The 18,345-nt window shown below is 41.6% G+C and overlaps 1 protein-coding gene and 1 long non-coding RNA gene across 2 annotated transcripts in view; one reads left to right on the top strand and one right to left on the bottom strand.

Annotated features, from left to right (window-relative positions):
• LOC141494521 (uncharacterized) overlaps window positions 1-13,478 on the bottom strand; it is a 47,432-nt gene extending 33,954 nt beyond the window's left edge. Inside the window, exons 1-3 of the long non-coding RNA XR_012470473.1 lie at window positions 13,302-13,478; window positions 12,507-12,598; window positions 4,218-4,323 (exon numbers count right to left, since the gene is read on the bottom strand). This is a non-coding gene — a long non-coding RNA (uncharacterized LOC141494521). The remainder of the gene's footprint in view (window positions 1-4,217; window positions 4,324-12,506; window positions 12,599-13,301) is intronic.
• Window positions 13,391-18,345, top strand: part of MRPL3 (mitochondrial ribosomal protein L3) — a 32,641-nt gene continuing 27,686 nt past the window's right edge. The window contains exons 1-4 of the mRNA XM_074195808.1: window positions 13,391-13,699; window positions 14,659-14,843; window positions 16,101-16,192; window positions 16,950-17,048. Coding sequence (XP_074051909.1) covers window positions 13,398-13,699; window positions 14,659-14,843; window positions 16,101-16,192; window positions 16,950-17,048 — 678 coding nt within the window. The 5' untranslated portion in view covers window positions 13,391-13,397. The remainder of the gene's footprint in view (window positions 13,700-14,658; window positions 14,844-16,100; window positions 16,193-16,949; window positions 17,049-18,345) is intronic.

Genomic DNA, 18,345 nt, shown 5'->3' with positions numbered 1-18,345 from the left:
AAAACAAAACAAACAAAAAAGAGTCCTTTACTATCTAAAGATAACACGTGAAAGGGAGCTGAAAAGTAGGGTCTGATGGTGGGAGTTGTGGTTGTTGTTTGTCCTTTGCTTTTGAAGAAGACCATGACTTCAGGAAGGTAATGCCTAGACTTGGAAATGAATTGGATTTAAGGGTCTATGCAGTAGTCACCTGTTTCCCTTTCTCCTCCTGAGGCAGTGACCTGATGTGGATAAGGATGCCTGGAGATGGCCCTGGATGCAACCGGAGACCTTTTAAGTTAGGGTCTTTAACAGGCCTCAGTTTGACTGAAGAAGGGCCTGTTCACTGATTAAGGCTAGTGAGAAAAGACTGGTATCTTTTACCTAGTCAAAAACAAATGAATCTTATAGGGGAAGACCCTCAGGGTTTCTGACCAAAACAGAAAATTACTATTTACATTCACTCTGAGTCAAATTGAGCCCAAACAATGATAAGTGGGGCCTGGCCAGGGACCTGGACTTATTGTGGCAGAATCAATGAGAGCCCCAGGTTTCATTGATCAGAATTTACCTCCTTTTGGGCAGAGTACTCCCAGGGAAGGGTGGGAAGAAAGAAAAGGAAAGGAGGGAGGGAGGAATGAAGGGAAAGAAAAGGAAAGAAAGAGGGAGCTGTGGTACCCAACTGGCCAGGTGTGGGGCAGTACCTGGGGAGATTTAGAGCCTGGAAGGGATTGAACTGGGCTTCTCCCCAAAATGGAGGCTCTGGAAAGAATTCAACAATATGAAAGGGGAGTTAGTTAGTAAGATAGAAAGATGTTCCATCAACCTGACTTTAGCTGAGCAAAAGTGCTAGAAATTTAATCCTGAGTCAAGGGCACCAGGAGGCCCAATGGATAGAGTCTCAGGTCTGGAGAAAGAAAGACTCATCTTCCCAAGTTCAGATCTGATTTCAGACACTTACTAGGTGACCCTGGGCAAGTCACTTCACCCTGTTTACCTCAGTTTCCTCATCTGTAAAATGAGCTGGAGAATGAAATAGCAAAACCACTCCAGTTTCATTGCCAAGAAAATCTTAAATGGAGTTACAAAGAGTTTGACTGACAATTGAATAAACCAGAAGTGCTTATGTCTACTCTTTACTTATTTAGCAATGTTTGCTGATGAGCCATTAATACAACTTGTGTTCTCCCTATGTCTAGAGAAATGCTATGATACTCCCATGGTGCCATCTCATCGTTGTGAGCATTTCCTCCCAGGGTACAAATCTTATCCCATCCACACCTCCAATAGTGGGGTTCTTCCCCAAGACTTCCCATAGAAGAGCACCATCCAATGCACCTGAGACCTTCCTCTACATCCTTTACCACGACATAACCACTAGAGCCGCACACATCCCTTCTATCTGTTATCCCTTGCTCTTGCTACTTGTCTGATGCAGTGGAGACGATAACATGTAGTACTTATCTAAGCTTTAGATGGTAACACAAAGCCTCATGTATGTAGGACAGGTATTATTATCCCCATGTCATCAGACATCCGAGGTTCCATGGCTAGTAGTTTCAAAGGAAGATCGGAACTCAGTTCCATTATCTATACGGCTAAACCATAGTTTTACTGTTGGGACTTGAGATGCAGGGGCCTCAAGCATAACATAACTTGTAGTAGGACCTCATTTCAGGAATAAGTAACTGATTATAAACTTAAGACCAAATGCACTGTTGTGAGGGCTGCTGACTTAACATAAGAAGGCACTGTGATGTGGTAAATACAGAGCTGGACCTGGACTGAGAAAGTCCTGAATTCAGATCCTGCCTTGGACACTGACTAGCTATGTGGTCTTGGGCTTCACCACTCTCAGCCTTGGTTTCCTCCTCTGGAAAATGGAGATGATACTATCACCTACTTCAGAGATGAAGTGATGAACAAATGTGAAAGCATTTAAAGAGCTTTAGAAACATTAAAGCTCCATGGAAACGCTTACTCTTATTATTATCCGCTTCACCTCCCCCTGGAGCTCACTTTCTAATGGCACCGTGCACCATTCAGAGGGACAACAGGTAAGAGGACGCTATCTTTGCCTCCTAGAAATGCCCATGTCAGCGTGACCTTCACAGTTCTACATGGGACATCACACATCTGATAAAATGTCAGCTCAGACTTCCAAGGATGGAGCCAAGATGGCAGACCAGGGGAAGCACTACAGCTGACGTCCCCCAACATTTGCCTCCCAACAACTTCCAAATGACACCTCAATTGAATTCTGGAGAATTAGAGCCATCAAAGGTCCAAAGTGAGACTTTCTTCAAGACCAAAACAACAAAAGAGGTCAGAGAGATCTTTAAAATGGGGGGGGAGGCTGGTTCAGAGCCCATGTGAACGCACCACCAGTGGGGGGACTGGGTGGTCCAAATTAAAACAGGAGCAGCCAGAGATGTGACCGTCCTGTGCTAGCACCAGGCAAAAGACCAAATGTCATTGGGCCTTTCCATTGCCTATCTCCCCTTCTGGCTCATACTTCAAGAGCAGAGAGGAGGGAGTCAAGTCCCCAAGGAGCAGTATTGCTTTTAAGCCCAAGGGAAAGGTAGCTAGGTGGTGAAGAGGATAGAGCATGGGCCTTAGAGTCAGGAGGATGGGAATTCGAATCCAGCCTCAGACACTTCTGTGTGACCTTGAGCAAGTCACTGAAACCTGACTGCCTCATATCCAGGGCCATCTCCAGTCATTCTGGTTCATATCTGACCACTGGACCCAGATGGCTCCAGAGGAGAAAGTGAAGCTGGTGACTTAAACAGGACCCCCTCACTCGAATCCAATTCATGTGCCTGTTGTTATGACATCACCTCCCTGACGTCATGGTCTTCTTCAAGAATGAAGGACAAGCTTCTACCCACAAGGTAAAGGATGTAGGATGAATTACAATGCCAAGAATCAGCGTCCTTTCTGGGGAAGGACCAGCACACATAGAACAATCCCCGTCCCCCACACCAGACCATCTGGAAGCCCACTAAACTTCCTAACTCCCAGAACTAAATCTGAAAACAGCAATGCAAAAAAGCTAAGTCTAAGATGGTATACCTTCCTCATATATCAGGAACACAGAAAAACTTTACCATAAAATTCAAGGCAAAAAACAGACTAGAAAAAAAAAACTTGACTATAAAAAGCTCCTATGATAACAGAAAAGATCAAGATAAAAAACTCAGAAGGAAACAAGATGTTAAAACAGCAAATAGTAAAGCCTCGAAGAAAAAAATGAGTGAATCAGACACAAACCCAACAAGAATTCCTGGGAAAATGTTATTCAAAATTAAGTAAGAGTGGTTAAAGGGGAAAAAATGGATAAAGAAATGAGATAGGAGGCAGCAAGGTGGCACAGTAGATAAAGCACTGACCCCAGAGTCAAGAGGACCTGAGTTCAAATCCTGTATCAGACACTTAATACTTATTTAGCTGTGTGAAATAAATGAAATGAGACAGAAGAAAGTTATGAAAAGATTATCAAAGATAAAATCAAGATTAACATCTTGATTTAAAAAAGGCATAAGAAATATTGAAGAAAATACCTTGAAAAAACAGAAGTAACCAAATTTAAAAAAAAAAGATACAAAAGCTCACTAAAGGAAATAATTTTTTAAAATTTAGAACTGGGATAAGCAGAATGCTTTCATAAAAACCTGAAAATATTTACATGAAGTGATGCAAAGTGAAATGAGCAAAACCAGGTGAACATTGTACACAGTAACAACAATATTGTATGATTATCAATGACTTAGCTCTTCTCAACTCTACATTTAAGACAATTCCAAAGGTCATCTAGTTTAGTGTCCTTTTTGCACAGGAGGAAACAAAGATGTGGAACTTCCACAAGGTAACCAAGCAGCAGAGTCAGATTCTCAGAATCCAAATCCCTTCCCATCCTTCAGTATCTATCTCCCTGCTTCTCTATTTGTTTCGTTGGCCAGGTCAATGCATTCTGGTCACTGTGACCTCCACATGAGCACCAGGTGCTGTGCCTATAGTGGCTGGAAAGGAGTATTAAGAAAATCATCCTGGAGATATATCACCTTTTTTCATCCATCACCTCCCTGGATCCAATATGACTAAAATGCTGAGTTTTATTTGTAGGATAAGGGTCATTTTCAAAGTTATTCCAAGTTCATGCCTTGGTTTAAATTATTACATGGAAGCTAGCAAAGGCAAGAAAGAAGAAAGATTTATGACAACAAGAATTTAATTACCTTCCAATAATTCCAATGGTGGGAAGATGCCCTCAGAGTGCTATCAAAAACAAATAAAAAATAGCTATTTGCTTGAAGATTTTTATAGCAGCATTATTTATAATTGCTAAGGGAGAGAAAAAAAAGCAGAATCAATTTAAATGCCCAACAAGAGGGGGATGTTTAAATAAAATGTGATGAATCAATGCAATGAAATATTATAATACAATTAAGACCCACAAGTATGAAAAAAATCTGCAAAAATCTTTAAAATAGAATGATACGGGGGGGGGGGGGGTTAGAAAGTAGAGCCAGAATAGAATCTACACTAGATAAACCTAGAATAAAAAGTTAATGGGAATGACAAAAAGGGGAAAAAAATAGAATCCTGCTGGACACACAGCACACAGAAGAAACTGAAAAGTTTCACCCTTTTATGTATGAAATCTAAGTTCTTTAAATGCAAAAAGTTGAAAATCAAGTTTACTTAGTTGTTTTAGTGCTTCATATTAATTAGTCACTTTAAAATTTCATTACAATGCATATTTATTCAAAGGAGATTGTTCTAATCATCCAAACCAGTAAAAACTAAGTGACAGATGATGCAGATTACATAATGTGATTGGACAAGTGAGCCAATTAAGTTAAACTATTGGTGTATGTATCATATATTAATATTGCAAATTGAAATGAGCTGAGCCCATAAGTTAATAGGAAAAAGAGTTGGGACATTAGATTGCTTTGGGAAAAATTGTGCAGTGCCACCAGTAAGCTAATTCCATGGGCTTATCTTTATAACAATAATATTGACCTTGCGGAAGAAGATCTAGAGGAATTTTTCCAGGACTTCCAGGAAAATATTCTTTTTTTTTTTAGGTTTTTGCAAGGCAAATGGGGTTAAGTGGCTTGCCCAAGGCCACACAGCTAGGTAATTATTAAGTATCTGAGACAGGATTTGAACTCAGGTATTCCTGACTCCAGGGCCAGTGCTTTATCCACTACGCCACCTAGCCGCCTCTCCAGGAAGATATTCTATGGAGTAATTGGGGAAGAACATTGAAAAATAACACACAGAAAAAGTATGGATAGTAGGTTATCAGCACCAATGGAAGGAGGGAAAGGGCCTAGAGTCACTAAAGTATTGGAGGATTTAATGAATTATAGGTGAAGTGCAGTGATACTATATGGTGTAAATGGTGAACCCCCACAATGTGGAGAATCAACATTTCAAGCAATTCAATGGGCAATGGAAAGAAGCATGATCAGTGCAAATGGGCCAAAACACTCAGCTAAAAATGTCCTCTGGATGAGAAGCTTCATAGGAGAGATTGTCAAGAAACAAATGATGGGACAAGTTGTTTCTTAAGAGTGAAAAGATGACAATAAAAAAAACAGACAGCATGAGCATTGTACTTTTACCCATGAAATATTAATAGCCGGGAGCCAAGATGGCAACAAGAAAGGATTGGGTCTTAGGCGCTCTCTGATAAAACTTATAAACTAAGGACTCTAACTAAACTTTTGAGAGACAGAACCCACAGAGGGGCCCAGTGAGGCAGTTCTCCTACTCAAGGTAACCTGGAAAAGAGCAGAAAGGCTCTGCTCCCTGGGGTCTGAGGGGTGGCCCGCCAGAGGGGTGGCCCACCAGAGTGAAAGAACTTCAGCCTCCCAGAGGCAGCCCCAGGGCGCTGGGAGCCCCAGCTCACAGCAGCAGGGGTGTCTCCAGAGCTACACACTGGGGAGCACCGGGCACAAAGTGGGGGAACAGCGGGGGACCACTGCCAGAGTGAGCACATGGAGCCCAGCCCTCAGGGCACACAGTGAGCAGCTTGGTCCTTAGGCAGCCCAGATCGGGAAACAGAAGCAGGCAGAGCCAGTAAACAGGAGCCCCCAGGGCATGAGCCCATTGAGCCTAGGGAGGGGAGTGAAGGGAGAGACTGCAGAGCTCTGTCCTCTGCCCCTAGAACAGGATTCTGGGGCTCTGACCACATTCAGATCCTGCTCACAGTCTAGGCCCCCCCATAGAACAACAGGGCTCCCCCACCTCGGCCTGTGGCAGAGGGGGGGCACTTATGGTCATTCACAGACCAAGAGGGAGGATAGAGCCTCACACACTGAGACCCTTGTGGGAGTGTCCCAAAAGCTCAGGAAGCACCCCCAAACCAGGCTCAGGCTGGGAAATGAGCAAGAAGAGAAATAAGAGGAATACCATTGAGAAATATTTTGCAAATGAGCCCAAGAAGGATCAAAAATACTCAGTCTGAAGATGAGGAAGCACAAGCTCCTGCATCTAAAGACTCCAAGAAAAACAGAAATTGGGCTCAGGCTATGACAGAGCTCAAAAAAGACTTTGAAAATCAAATGAGGGAGTTAGAAGAAAAACTGGGAAAAGAAATGAGAGAGATGCAGGAAAAACATGAAAATGAAGTCAGCAACTTAGTCAAGGAAATCCAAAAAAATGCTGAAGAAAATAGCATGCTAAAAACCAGCTTAGGTCAAATGGATAAAACAGTTCAAAAAGTTATTGAGGAGAAGAATGCTTTAAACAGCAAAATTGGCCAGATGGAAAAAGAGAGAAGAAAACTCTCTGAGGAGAACAAATCCTTCAGACACAGAATAGAATTCAGGGAGATTGATGAATTTACCAGAAATCAGGAATCAATACTTCAAAACCAAAAAAATGAAAAATTAGTAGAAAATGTGAAATATCTCATTGAAAAAAACAACTGATATAGAAAACAGACTTAGGAAAGATAATTTGAAAATTATTGGAATACCTGAAAGTCATGATCAGGAAAAGAGCCTTGACATCATTTTCAAAGAATTACTACAGGAAAATTGCCCTGATATTCTAGAAGCAGAGGGCAAAATAGAAATGGAGAGAATCCACCGATCCCCCCCGAGAAAGAGATCCCAAAAAACCAACCCCTAGGAATATTATAGCCAAGTTCCAGAACTCCCAAGTCAAAGAGAGAATATTACAAGCAGCCAGAAGGACACAATTCAAATACCATGGAACTGCAATCAGGATCTCACAGGACTTAGCAGCAACTACATTGTAAGCTCGTAGGGCTTGGAATAGAATATACTGGAAGGCAAAAGAGCTTAGAATGCAACCAAGAATGAACTACCTAACAAGGCTGAATGTCCTCTTGCAGGGAAAAAGATGGATTTTCAATGAACCAGGGGAATTTCAAATGTTCCTGTTGGAATGGCCAGAGCTGAACAGAAGGTTTGATCTTCAGATACAGGACTCGGGTGAAGCATAGAGAGTGGAGGAGAAGGGGAAAATATGAGGGATTTAATGATGATGAACTGCATATATTCCTGCATAGAAAAATGACAATGATAATACTCATATGAACCTTCTCAGTTAATAGAGCAGGTAGAGGGAGCTTTTATAGTTGAAGCACAAGAGAAAGCTGAATTCGAAGATAAACTATGGTGTAAAATGGAGTCAATATAAAAAAAGGGAAATGTAATGGGAGAAAGAAAAAGGAGAGGGGGAATAGGCCAACATATTTCATATAATAAGATTTTTCTTTATTACAATGAGCTATTGCAATGATATGGAAGGGGGGAGGCAAGGGGGAATGAGGGAACCTTTGCTCTCATCAGAGATGGCTAGGAGAGGAAACAGCATATATACTCAATGGGGTATAGACATCTGGAGTAAGAAGGAGCGGGGAGCAGGGGGAAGGGGTGGGGATGTGAATAAAGGAGTAGAGGATGGACCATGGGGGGAGAGTGGCCAGATATAACACATTTTCTTTTTTACTTCTTGCAAGGGGCTGGGATTGGAAGGCCTGTCCAGGATCATAGGGCCAGGTGGATGCTGGGCCTAAGGGGTGGTGTGGGGGCCCAGGGCTTCTTGGCCCCAGGACCAGGGATCTGTCTGCTGTGCCACTCAGCTACTCTACAGCAGAGTCAGAGTGAAAGGAGAGAGAAAATAAAGTACATGGTAGTGGAGAAATACGAAAGGAGGGAGATGTGATCAGCAATGGCAACGTTGGAAAAATATGGAAGTAACTTTTGCGATGGATGTAGCATAAAGAATGAGATCCACCTGTGACAGAGTTGTTGGTGTTGGAACAAAGACTGAAGCACATTTTTTATTATTATTATTTGGGGGAGGGTGCAGGGCAAATGGGGCTGGGTGGCCTGCCTGGGGCCACATAGTAGGGTGATCCTTTGTTGTCTGAGGCCAGATTTGGACCTAGGTGCTCCTGGCTCAAGGGCCAATGCTCTGTCCACCACCCAGCCACTCCTACTATTTTTACTATTTTATTTTGGGTCTTTTTTTTTTTCCTTCTTTTTGGTTTTTGCAGGGCAGTGGGGATCGGGTGGCTTGTATGTCACACGGCTGGGTGATTGTTAGGTTTACGGGGCTGGATATGGGCTTGGGTGCTCGTGGCTCCAGGGCTGGTGCTTCGTCCATTGTGCCACCCGGCCATACCTACAATTATTACTATTATTTTTTTTAATTTTAATTTTTTTCTTCTCTCCCCTTTATCGCTCAAGCAAGTCTATATTTATGGCGGGAGGGGGTATTTCATTTACTCTTAAACAAGAATATTTTATTAATGTAAAAAAAAATTTGTACAAAATGAGAATAAAAAAAGAATAAAAAGAAAAAGAAAAAAAAAGAAATATTAATAGCCTCAAAGGAAAAAAAATCCGGTGCATTGAATTGGTCTGTTACGGATGGTTTGCAAAAGGGCACGAAAAAGAGTTGGACATGTCAAGAAGCCCTGATGGAATCACTTGCCTTGGTGGCAGGTATTCTAAAACTGAGGAGATCATGGCACCAGTGAAGTAGGGGAACTCCTATGGACCTAGAGTGAGGCTGGTGCCAGTTTAATTATCACAAAAAAAAAGTTTCATTCCAAAAAAAAAAGATCAATGTGAAAGTTAGAAAATGACAATAAAATTCTGGTACTACAATATCTAAGAAGAAATAATTTGCTTCACTTGGAGAGGCATAGTATGGGGAAGTAGACAGCCTGCAAACTTGGAGACAGGAGAGATCTGGGTTTGAATTTCATCCAATTTCATCCATGGAGAAATAACTAAATCTCATTGAGGTTCCATCTTTTAAGTTTTATCTGAACTTCCATCTTGGGGTTCATTCATTTGTAGTTTGGACATCAGAGACAGCACCACATGGAGGATAAACAATGACAAGTATGAAGCCTGAAATATAATAGACTCTTAATAAACCCTTAATTACTTAATGGACAGAGGGCCATGCCCAGAGCCCTGAAGAAGTGAGGTCAGGTTTTATCTCTGATCCCTACTAATTCTGTGATCATAAGCAAGTCATTTCACCCCTTGTTGCCTCCAGGAAATTTTCTAATGCTGGATTCCCTACATGGGAGAAATATCAATTTTTTAAATTGTGGGTATAATAAAAAATATTGTGAGGACCTACCTCACACTGTTGTATTTATTGTGTGTGTGTGTGTGTATATATATATATATATATATATATATATATATATATATATATATATATATATATATTCCGATTGATACTTATTCTTTAACATTTAGCATATATAACTTTATGATTGATCATGTATATATTATGGATTATACAATATATAGGATGTATTGTATGATCAATAATACAATATATTTATATATCCCTTATCTATAATTGATCATCTATATTTAATTCTAATTATATAGCATATGATATCACATAATCAGTAAGAAAATATATAAAATTAATAAAGAATAAGGGTCAAATGGGAATATATTAATAAAATATATTATAAAACTTAAAGAGAAAAGAAAGGGAATAAAATTTATATTGCAATTACTAAGCATCATTTACTATGATAAGCACTTAAAATTACCTCATTTAATTTTCATAGCAACCTTGCAAGTCAGGTGCTATGATTACCCCTATTTCGTAGTTGAGGTAAAGAAAAGTTAAGTGACATCCCCCAGTGTCACCTAGCAAATAAGTGTCTGAGGCTGGATTGGGACTCAGGTTTTCCTGACTCCAGACTCAGTTCTCTAGTAAATGGGATGACCTACCTGCTAACTACCAATTATTCATCATATGTTTGTCTTTATATTGATAAGGAGAATACAAGGCAAGACTATAAAAGGACTAAGATACCATCCCCTCTTCTCAGATATCTGGTAATTCATATTTTGGTTCTATTGCCTTAGATGTGGTCTTCTCTATTTCCTTTGCTTATTGAGAAATACAGAATGAGTGGCTCAGCCTCACCCTTCTCAACCCCTCTGCAGTATTTGACACTGTTGACCACCCTCTACTCCAGGGGAGTCTTTTTTCTTCTCTGGGCTTTTATGACATTCTTATATCTTGGTCTCCTGTCTAAACAATGTTTTTCAGTCTCTTCTGGATCATTATCCAAGTCACACCTCTGACCTCTGGATTCTCTCAGTCATCTTTCTCTCTTCATTTATTCATTTGGCAGCCATCACCAGTCGTCCAGACTCATATATGACCACTGGGCCCAGATGATGCCAGTGGAGAAAGTGAGTCTGGTGACTTACCATAGCCCCCACCCCCATTTAAATCCAATTCCTGTGCTTGTCATGGCATCACCTCCCTGATGTCAGGGTCCTCTTGGAGAACAAAGGACAAAGAATGACATTTACTTGGTGATTCCAATAAATTACTTTTCTTTGAAGCTGTCTTCCAAATCTATAAATCCAGCCCAAGTCTCTCTCCTGAGCCTGTCTCACACCACCGATTGCATATTGGACATTTTGAACTAGATTCCCCATAGACAGCTCAAACTCAACACATTTAAAACCGAACTCACTCTCTTTCCCACTCCATTCTTGAATTCACTCATGTCTTTCAAGGGTATCACAACCCTTTTCTAGACATACAGGACCGAAGCCTTGGCACCACCCTCCACTCCCCACTCTTACTGACCCCATATATATCTATTTGGTTGACAGATCTTGTCATTTTTATCTATATAATATCTCTTTCACTCATCCCCTTCTACATTCTCACACGCCATCCTCATTTGGGCTCTTAGTACATGGAATTTTGTCTGGACAGTTGCTTGAATGATTTTCCTAAAGAGCAAATCTCATAAGCAAGAGAACATTGTTTACCGAAATAGCAATATTGTTCAAAGAACAATCGTGAACAACCAAGTTATTCTAGTAAAGTAAACATTCAAATCAACCACAAAGGACTGAAGAAAGAAGACGGGATCTAACCTCCAGAGAAAGAAAGGATAAATAGAAGTATGCAAAGGATGGTTTCACATATATTTATAAATCTGTGTGGAATGGTAGCCTTCTATACTATAAGATGGGGAGGGAAGGAAGGAGACAGTTCAGAATTTAAAATGCAACAAAAATATTTTTCTAAAAAAAAAAAAGAGCAAATCTCACCCACTTTTCTCTACTAGATAATCACCTTCACATATTCCCTATTATACCTACATGATGAATTATACTTTTTTTGATAGATTAACTCTTCACAATGGACTCAAACTAGCTTTGGGTCTTATTATACATAATTCCTCTCCACGCACACTACAGTTCAGCCAAAGGGAGCAGCTTACTCTTCATATACAACATTCCATTTTTCATCTCCCCCTCCCCTCTCCCCCCAAGTCCATTCCTGTTGAATATTTGCCTTCCTTTTAGATTCACTCAACTGTCATCTTCTGAATGAGGTCTTTCCTGCCCCTCCCCCCTCTCTCTATATATACATACATATATGTATAAATATATACTTATATATACAAATATGTACAAATATATATAATTATATATGTATAAATATATATCTATATATAAATATAGATATGTCCTGTGTTTGCTTTTTATGAGTTTTCCACATAATTCTTATGTACACACATTGTCTTTCCTGTGAAATGTGAGCTGTTTTGCTTCGTCTTTATCTCCCTGGTGCCTGGCACTTGGTAGATTAACTGATTGATTGATGAGTGTACCAGGGACTAAGTAGGAATCAGGAGACTTGAATTCTAGGCCTAATTGTACTCCTAATTATCTGCATTACCCTGAATAAATCATTTAATCTTTCATATCCAAGGTTCTATAGGGAAGAAACAATCAAAATAATACATTCCTTTCCTTTAAAGATCATTTGGAGCTGGAATGAACCTTAGAGATCATTTAAAGCGAAGGGGGAAGTTAAGGTCCAGAGAGATGTAAATGACTGGCCCAAGGTCCAGGAATTCACAATCAAGTTGGCAAAGATGTTCACGTTTGCCACAGAACTACACGGGACACAATATAACAAAGGCCAAAATCATGTCAAATCAAGAGTTAAAAACTTACCAGTCTCTGTTCAAGGACAGGTAGAGGAGAAATATGCCCAGGGGCAGACTGTCATGGAAGAGCTGGGTCTTAAGATGAGCCTTGAATGGTGACTAGGATTTAGACAGATGGGAGAGTGAGGAAAAGTTATTTCCAATTTAGGGACAGACTCATGGAACTCACAGGCCAGAGTGCAATATAGTAAGCGGAGAGTCTGCTACTTTGAGAGGCAAAAGGAGCCCAATCCACAGCTTTAGTTAATAGGCAACGGCTGTGTGACCCTGGGTAAGTAGCTTAACCTCTGAAGCGCCAGGCCGCTCTTTGAGATCAGAAGGGGTCAATGTAGGAGAAATTGCTTTTTTTTTTTCCTTTTCCCAATTTGGAGTTTCTTAAACCATGGAAATCGCAGGCTCAGCCCCATCGACTGTCCCTCTTCATCCCTCCCCAGGCCAGGCTTCATCAGGTCCCAATAAACATTTCAAGTTTTGCCAAACTGAACTACTGCAAAAAACTGAAAGGCTGTCACTGGAAAGAAACTGGATAAAACTCGGACATTTCGGGCAGACAGTGCCTAATGCGTTAGAAACCATTTCTGTCCTGGAGACAGCCGGCTCCTAGGGGCAGGCGTCGGGCAGTTGCCATGGTGACGCCGGGGAGGGGCGGGGCAGCGTCCGGCCCCGCCCCCACCTCACTGCGGGAGCCCGCGTTTCCGCCTACTCTCCCCTCCCAGCTCTGCCACAGATAATTAACGCAGATAAGACAGATAATTAGGCCCAACTCCGGCCCCAGCCCGCCCATTGCGCCAACTCCTATTACTTTTCACCGATTTGATTCCTAGAGAGAAATCAGCGGTCGGTTTCTTGAGATTAGGCTGAACAGAACAAGTTTTGGGGGGTTGAGGGCTTTTTGGGGATGGAGGTTGGACATGTCTCCATTCAGAGGGGACCCCGTCTCCGGCCAGCCGGGTTCCTATCTGGCCACCGGAACCCCCGCGGACCGGGAACCTCGGTTCCGGGCGCCGTTTCCGGCCGGACGCTTTTGTGCGCAGGACCGGAAGAGGCTCCTCCGGGAGCGCCGCTTCCGGCGCCTCTGTGCCCGGGGAGAGGAAGCGGTCGGAAAGGAGGTCCTGCGGCCGGAGCGACTCCCCGCGCCATGGCGGGCTGGAAGCTGTTGGCCCGCGCGGCCGGGGGGCTGTGGGCCCGGGGCGGCGGCGGGTACGTGGTGGGGGGCAGGGGACCGAGGGGGGGAGGGCAGAGGCCCGGGCCTGGCTTCCGCCACTTGCGGACTCCTGAATCCGCCGCTCCATGACCTCCGGCTCCCGCGGCGACCTTCCTAAAGCGGCCCCGAAGCTCCCGGGACCCCTCCGGTGGCTTCTGGAAGAATCTGTGATCCGCCCTCAGCTTCTCAAACCTCGGCCGCTTTCCAGGCTGATGACACCTTCCTTCCCCCCCAAGTTCCACTTCACCTAACGGGCCCGCTTCTGCTTGCTCCCGCCTCGGCCCCGCCCGCGCTGCCCTCTGCACCTTTCACAACCCTCAGTTCTTTCTTCTTTACCTCTCAGTGAATCAATGGCAAGCCTGAAAACACCTATTTATTAATACCTATTATTTAAATCCTTTATTGACTTAGCAGCGAACATGGATCCCCCCGCTTAGTACTGAGATTCCTCACTGAGTCACATGAGTCGCTCTGATATTTTGCTAACTTTCAGTCTGATTCCTTTTATAATCCTATGTATTTTGTGCATTGAAGAAGATACTTCCGAGGAATCCATAGGCTCCTCCAGACTTCCAGAGGGATGCACAACACAGAAAAGGCTCCAGAACTCTTGTAGCCTAGAAGAATGTCAACTGACGCAGGGCAGATGCTTGCTTCTTTTGTATCTGTAGCCCAGTTCCTGGCAGTTGTGTTATCTGGGTTTAATCAACTGAATCCGATTGATAGGATGTGCTGGGGCTGTTAACTGACATCAGGACTGTCTGAGATGAGTCATTCAATTCGAACATTCATAGAGTTGATACTCCTTCAGATTAAAAATCTAGATTTGCTGGGCTTCAGATTAAAAACAAAAAAGGAAAAGAGATGAATTTTTAGATAATTTTATTTTTTTAACAGTGTTCCTTTATGGCAGATTAGAGGAAATGATTTGATCTGTTTTCTTTTACTTTGTCAGGTCACACTTGAACCTTGTTGTGAGATGCACCCATGGGGCCAGTTCTACCTGGTGGCATGAACATCTATCTGAAGAAAATTATGAGTTTCTTAAACAATTAACAGCTGAAGAGTATAGAGCCCAAACAGCAAGTAAACTTTGTCCTCTGAAAGATGAACCGTGGCCCATTCATCCTTGGGAGCCAGGTACATATCTTTGGCTCTGATCACATTGTTTATGTCAATGAGACACATGTAGTCTTATATCTCCAATCTTCTTGTATAATAAAATCTATTTTGAGAATGAATAAATGATCATTTAATTATATTTGAGGGAGGGGCAGCTAGGTAGCACAGTGGATAGAGCACCAGCCCTGGAGTCAGGAGTACCCAAGTTCAAATCCAGCTTCAGACACTTAATAATTACCTAGCTGTGTGGCCTTGGGCAAGCCACTTAATCCCATTTGCCTTGTAAAAAAAAAAATATGTTTGAGGTTTTAGTTCAACTGTCTTAAACCTCTAGTCAGTAGATTAGCCTTGTGTTAAAAAAAGTTGCCTACAAATAAATGACTTTTTGAGTGCTTGTATTCCAGAGTTATACTGTGTGCTTAATCAAAACCAGGTTCATTTTTAAAAATATACTTTAAAGAACTAAAGATAATGTCAAAGAAAAAAGAGGCCCAAGTTCTAGATTCCCTAGAGCATTGGTGTCCATTTCAGCCTAAAGAGACCACCAGAGAGTCTGCTTCTGGAGTGTGCTTGCCAGGAGTCCTCCCTGAGCCTCCGGTCAGCCAGGTCTTTGTATGGTACAGGGGGTAGGAAGCCTCAGTGTCACTTCCCAAGAGTTCATGCAGCAAACTGTCCTTGGGGCAGCTGATTTAACAATCGTGCTGTAATTGTTTCTATCATCCCTGACTCTCCCAAGGCCCATCTCTTCGTTTCTTATTGGGACTTGATTCCAAGCAAATCCATGTAAAACTTTGAGGATAGATGGATATTGCAAAGCATAAAATGGGGGCTGAATGCTTTAAAAACAGCTGTGTTTGAGCAGTCAGACCAGAACTATTGTGTGTGGTTCCTGCATGTCTGTTGCCACTAGCTGTGATTCATCTATGTATTGGATATTTAAATGTTTGAGGAATAAATATTTTATAAGTAGTTAGTGGTCTGGTACACAGAGTGCCGGGGCCAAGCAAGGCCCGAGTTCAAATCCAGTCTCAGACACTGACTATGTAACCCTGGGCAAAATCACTTCACCTGTTTAACTTAATCTATAAAATGGGGAATAAAAATAACACCTACTTCTTGGAGTTGTTGTGAGGATCAAATGAAAGAATAGTTGTAAGCCACTTAGCCCAGTGTCTGACTCAAGTACATACTCTATAAGTGTACTAAATTCAGGGAGAAAAATCACCTTAAGGCTGTCTTGCAAAGTGGTGAAATTTATTTTTTTTTAATTTCCAGGTTCCTCAAGAGTTGGTCTTATTGCATCAAAATTGGGGATGATGCCTTTATGGACTAAGGATGGTAAAAAACATGCTGTCACATTACTTCAGGTAATCACTGGAAAATAAAATAACTCCCAACAAGTGTCAAATTATGTCTTAATGATTGTCATTAGACTGTATATTATAGTGGGTCATAAGTAGGATTCTCTACCAATGTCTTATGTAAGACTAGAACATTTTGGCTGGGAAAGGGGGAGAGGAGGTGGGAACTGAAATGTCCGGCCTAGGATTTTCTCAGTAGAGGGAGCCTCCAGTGAGGAATTGCTGTGCAACTTAAAGTCTTGAGGACTTATTTAGGACAAGGACTTGAACCCAGGTCAGCCTCCTCCCACCCAGGACTGGATTAGAGTGCTAAAAAGCTAGGCATTCTGATGTGTTACTTTGATGGATCTTTATAATGGTTTCTAAAATTTTGCTAGGAATCAGCATCAAACTGTGATCTATTTGATTTATTTTGATCTGGAACAAAAAAAGTTAGTCTTTGTCGAGACAGAGTGCCAGATCACATCCAATAAACACACCAAAATTGTATTACTTCACTCTGTATTTTAGATTATCCTAATGCAAATGAGAACTTTCTACTAATTGTGCAAACTGAAATTTTGTTTTGCTTCTATTTATCATGTGTTAGCCTTGAAATAGATACCTCATAACTTCTTCTAGCTTCCCAATTCCGTATGAGAGCTGTAGCCCCTTGTTAGAGCCTTAATTTAGTAAACTTCTGTAACCATAGTTTGTGTTAGATGAAGTTATCTAAATGGAATTTTGTATTTTAACCTTTCCTTTACTTGGGTTTGTCTTTAAGGTACAAGACTGTCATGTCCTAAAATATACTCCAAAGGAAGAGTGTGAGGGCAAGCGAGGAACCCTAATCGTCGGAGGAAAAAATGTATCACAATTCTCTGTAAGTTACTGTTTATAAGACTAAGTAATTTGGATGAGTTATGAATTATAGTGTATCTTAAAACTGCAGTACTACACGTTATTTTTTGGTCTGTGAGTAGATTACTTAAATTTCCAGTCTCTATGGAAAATCATAATATTTTCCGGAAGAAACAAATGTTGTTGACAGATAATATACATAGTTAATCAAGAGTTTGGGGTCCTGGAAAAAAAAGTCTAATTATGAATCAAATTGTTTTTTAAAAAATAAGATCGTATAGAAAGCTAATTCCAAACTTTTAAAATTTCTATTTTAGAATTATATCATGTCTCCTAATTCCTTATTTCCAACCAGTTTCTCCATATTCATATTTTTCCTCAGCTCTTGTAAGAAGCCAGTTGCATCACTTACATGTGTCTGAGAATTACTTTTCTTTAATAATAAATTATTTTTAGGCAGACCATAAACTTAGAATACAATACCTACCACCCATTTCAATAGCAATTGACCTTTTCTTTAATAAAGGCCATTAAGTAGTGGCTTAGCAGGGAAAAGGTTCCTTTTAATTTGACCAGTTCTTGATCTGCCATGCATACAACCTCTTTTTTTTTTTTTTTAGTTTTAGTTTTTCCAAGGCAGTGGGATTAAGTGACTTGCCCAAGACCACACAGCTAGGTAATTATTAAGCATCTGAGGTCGAATTTGAACTCAAGTACTCCTGACTCCAGGGCCAGTGCGCTATCCACTGTGCCACCTAGCCGCCCCCCATACAACCTCTTAATCGGTTGTGCTAAATACTGGGAATACAGACAGAGACAGAGAGAGAGAGAGAGAGAGAGAGAGAGAGATGATGATAGAGAGATAGATTGTGTACAAAATAAAAACAAACTCAGTTTGGAGTGCAGCCCAGAAGCTGGAGCCATCAGCAAAGGCTTCATGTGAAAGGTAGCAGTAGAGCAGAGTTTTGAAGGATTCACTAGAGGAAAATCCCTTTGGCAGTAGCTGGGAGAATGCTGTGGAAGTAGTCAGGTAGAAGGTGATGAGGCCTTGATGTGGGTGTGATCCCTGTATGAGGGGGAAGGGGAGGCTACTAAAGAAGATGGTAGATGCAGAAGCAGCACAATGAGAGTGAAGGGCGACAGCCAGGTGGCACCCCCTGGACCTGGGAGCACAGCAGGGCTCATAAGCAGAGAGGATGGGCAAGGGTAGTGATGACATGTTCATATATGTTTATTGGATTGAATTGAGGGTTCCCTTTGTGTCCAATGCCCTCGAAAGTATTTGCTTTTAATCTTGGGCCACCCATGGCTTCCAGGTG

This window comes from Macrotis lagotis, chromosome 7 (assembly GCF_037893015.1).
Source record: "Macrotis lagotis isolate mMagLag1 chromosome 7, bilby.v1.9.chrom.fasta, whole genome shotgun sequence".
In the NCBI taxonomy this organism is placed as follows: Eukaryota; Metazoa; Chordata; class Mammalia; order Peramelemorphia; family Peramelidae; genus Macrotis; species Macrotis lagotis.
The sequence above is the reverse complement of the archived record's forward strand: the minus strand, read 5'-3'. Positions and strand labels throughout refer to the sequence as shown.